Source organism: Otolemur garnettii, unplaced genomic scaffold, assembly GCF_000181295.1.
Source record: "Otolemur garnettii isolate 467f Iridium unplaced genomic scaffold, OtoGar3 scaffold00014, whole genome shotgun sequence".
Classification (NCBI taxonomy): Eukaryota; Metazoa; Chordata; class Mammalia; order Primates; family Galagidae; genus Otolemur; species Otolemur garnettii.
The window spans coordinates 11,249,123-11,252,603 of NW_003852409.1; the positions used below are offsets into that span (position 1 = coordinate 11,249,123).

The 3,481-nt window shown below is 43.4% G+C and overlaps 1 protein-coding gene across 2 annotated transcripts; it reads left to right on the forward strand.

Annotated features, from left to right (window-relative positions):
• The first annotated feature begins 1,790 nt into the window (after positions 1-1,790).
• Positions 1,791-3,394, forward strand: LOC100941107 (tropomyosin alpha-3 chain). 2 transcript variants are annotated; one of them, XM_012802394.1, is made up of 2 exons: positions 1,927-1,994; positions 2,129-3,190. In XM_012802394.1, exons 1-2 carry the CDS (start codon positions 1,927-1,929, stop codon positions 2,607-2,609), a joined length of 549 nt encoding a protein of 182 aa, XP_012657848.1. In that variant the 3' UTR covers positions 2,610-3,190. The 2 variants fall into 2 exon arrangements, with proteins under 2 accessions (XP_003785254.1, XP_012657848.1); XM_003785206.3 differs by having other exon boundaries at positions 1,791-3,394.
• The last annotated feature ends 87 nt before the right edge of the window (positions 3,395-3,481 follow it).

The following is a 3,481-nucleotide window of genomic DNA, read 5'->3' on the forward strand; positions in this document are numbered from 1 at the left end:
AAAAGGACAGCCACAAGTGTTGGAGAGGACGTGGGAAAACTGAAACTCTCATAGACCGCTGATAGGAATGTTAAGTGGTGTGGCTGTTGGGGAAAACAGGTTGGCAGTTTTTCAAAAGGTCAAATATGGGATCTCCCCTAATGTGCACAATGTGAGTTCAACCATACCTTGAACTTTACCATAGAAATGAAAACAATGGAACCTAAACATTTGTAACCTCGTATCAACCTGAAATATTTTTTAAAAAGTTTAAATGTAGAGTTACCATATGACACAACAGTTCTATTCCTAGCTATATACTCAAGATAATTGAAAGCAGATACTCAAACAGATGTTTATAGCAACATTATTCATATTAATCAGAAAGTAAAAATGACCCAAATGTCTACCAGCTGATGAATGGATGAAGCAAATATGGTATGTCCATCGAATGGAATATTATTCAGGTACAAAAAAAGAATGAAGTATTGTGGCTTGCTGCAACATGGTGAACCTTGAAGGTACTGTGTTAAGTGAGACAACCCAAGCACAAAAGGCCACATATCATATGATTTCATTTATATGAAATGCCCAGAACTGGCAAATTCATGGAGACAGAAGGTAGATTAGTATTTGCCAGTGTCAGGAGACAGTCTGGGGAGTGACTGCTAATGGGTACAGGGTTTCTTTTTGGAACAACAAAAATGTTCTGAAATTAGATAGTGGTGATGGTTCTACCATCTCATGAATATACTGTACCTTACTATATACTTTAAAAGTATGAATTGTATGACGTGAAAGTTTTAAAATATATTTTTAAAGCTAGGCATGGTTCTTATGCCTGTAATCCTAGCACTTTGGGAGGCTGGGACGAGTAGATTGCTTGAGTTCAGGAGTTTGAGACCAGCCTGAGCAAGAGTAAGACCCTATCTCTTAAGACAAAGGGAAAAAAAGAGTAAATAAATAAATATTTTTGAAAATTAATAAGCAGGCTCGGCACCTGTGGCTCAAGTGGCTAAGGCACCAGCCACATACACCTAAGGTGGCGGGTTCGAATCCAGCCCCCGGCCCGCCAAACAACAATGACACTACAACCAAAAAATAGCTGGGCGTTTTGGCGGGTGCCTGTGGTCCCAGCTACTTGGGAGGCTGAGGCAGAAGACTCGCTTGAACCCAGGAGTTGGAGGTTGCTGTGAGCTGTGATGCCACAGCACTCTACCCAGGGGAATAGCTTGAGGCTCTGTCTCAAAAAAAAAAAAGAAAATTAATAAGCATCATTTACATTATATAGTACATATTATACATATTGGGGGTACATGTATGGTGTAAATTCTTATGAGTAGAATTTTTACATTAAAGGGTATATGCATTTTCAATTTTAGTATATATATATGTATGTGTGTGTGTATACATATATGTGTGTGTGTATATATATATATTTTTTGTTGTTGTTTGTTTGTTTGTTTCTTTTTTTAAGACAGAGTCTCAAGCTGTCACCCTGGGTAAAGTGGTGTCGTGTCACAGCTCACAGCAACCTCCAACTCTTGGGCTTAAGCAGTTCTCTTGCCTCAGCCTCCCAAGTACCTGGGAGTACAGGTGCCCACCACAATGGTTGGCTATTTTGTTGTTGTTGTTGTTGCAATTGTCATTGTTGTTTTAGCAGGCCTGGGCTGGGTTCAAACCTGCTAGCCTCGGTGTATGTGGCTGGTGCTCTACCCACTGAGCTATGGGCACTTCCCTTTAGGAAATATTATCTTCTATGGAGGTTGCACCAATTTATACTCCTTACAACAATTTATAGAAATGCCTTTGTGGGAGGAGAGGCTGGAACGCCGAGCGGGGGAGGCAGGAGCCGAGGCGCGAGTGGGATCAGTGTAGACACCATGGCTGGGATCACCACCATTGAGGCGGTGAAGCGCAAGATCCAAGTTCTGCAGCAGCAGGCCGATGATGCAGAGGAGAGAGCCGAGCGCCTCCAGCGGGAAGTGGAGGGAGAAAGGCGGGCCCGGGAGCAGGCCGAGGCTGAGGTGGCCTCCTTGAACCGTAGGATCCAGCTGGTTGAAGAGGAGCTGGATCGTGCCCAAGAGCGCCTAGCCACTGCCTTGCAAAAATTGGAGGAAGCGGAAAAAGCTGCTGACGAGAGTGAGAGAGGTATGAAGGTTATTGAAAACCGGGCCTTAAAAGATGAAGAAAAGATGGAACTCCAAGAAATCCAGCTCAAAGAAGCGAAACATATTGCAGAAGAGGCAGATAGGAAATATGAAGAGGTGGCTCGTAAGTTGGTGATTATTGAAGGAGACTTAGAACGCACAGAGGAACGAGCTGAGCTGGCGGAGTCCCGTTGCCGAGAGATGGATGAGCAGATCAGACTGATGGACCAGAACCTGAAGTGTCTGAGCGCTGCTGAAGAAAAGTATTCTCAAAAAGAAGACAAATATGAGGAAGAAATAAAGATTCTTACTGATAAACTCAAGGAGGCAGAGACCCGTGCTGAGTTTGCTGAGAGATCGGTAGCCAAGCTGGAAAAGACAATTGATGATTTGGAAGATAAACTGAAATGTACCAAAGAGGAGCACCTCTGTACACAAAGGATGCTGGACCAGACTCTGCTTGACCTGAATGAGATGTAGAGCACCCCAGTCCCACCCTGCTGCTGCTTCTCCCTCTGACCCTGACTCCACCTGAGGCCAGCCTGCCTGAAGCTGACCTTTAAACTGAGGGCTGATCTTTAACTGGAAGGCTGCTTTCTCCTTTCACCACCCTCTTCATCCCCTGCCCACCCCACCGCCATGTCTTTTTCACCAAACTGACTCTGTCTCTTCCCAGAAATTCCAGCTGGGCTAGAGGCTGAGCATCTTTGGGAACAACATTTAAGGGAATGTCAGCACAATGCAAATTGTCTTTAAAAGCATGTTGTGATGTACACATTTTGTAACTACCTTTTTTGTTGTTGTGGCAACCATTTGTAAAACATTCCAAATACTTCCCCAGCTCTTGAAGCAGCAGTCTAATCCCTTTCTCACTTTTGGAAGATGACTTTTAAGCTTAATGCATATTGCCCTCTTCTTAGAAGAGGGGAAAAAGGTCTGGGCCTGCCTTACTGAGAACCAAACAGAGCCCAGGGAGAAACTCCTCTACAGACAACCTCACTGCTCTGTACAAAGTACCAGCCAAACCAGAAAGGTGATCCCAGGAGGAGTTAGCCAAAAAAAAGAAAACAACAAAAACATGCTGTTGTTGAGGTTTTCAGCTTTAAGATATCTTTGGACAACTTTTATTTTTTTCATTAGAAGTGACCAAATTAAGATACCTTTGAGACCAGATTTTTATCCTGTCTCTACTCTTGCCAACGACTCAGAATGGATCATGTGCTCCTTATGTTGAGTGGACCACATAATTGCTCTCCTGCCTTCTTAAAGAAAAATTATGTTTTTGCCACTAATTTACCAATATGAAACTCATCTCATTACCCTTTCTGGGTCCGAAGCTGCTATGTCTAAAA

Coding starts and splice junctions, on each gene's coding strand:
- LOC100941107 (XM_003785206.3), top strand. CDS start 1,863: ATGGCTGGGATCACCACCATTGAGGCGGTGAAGCGCAAGATCCAAGTT.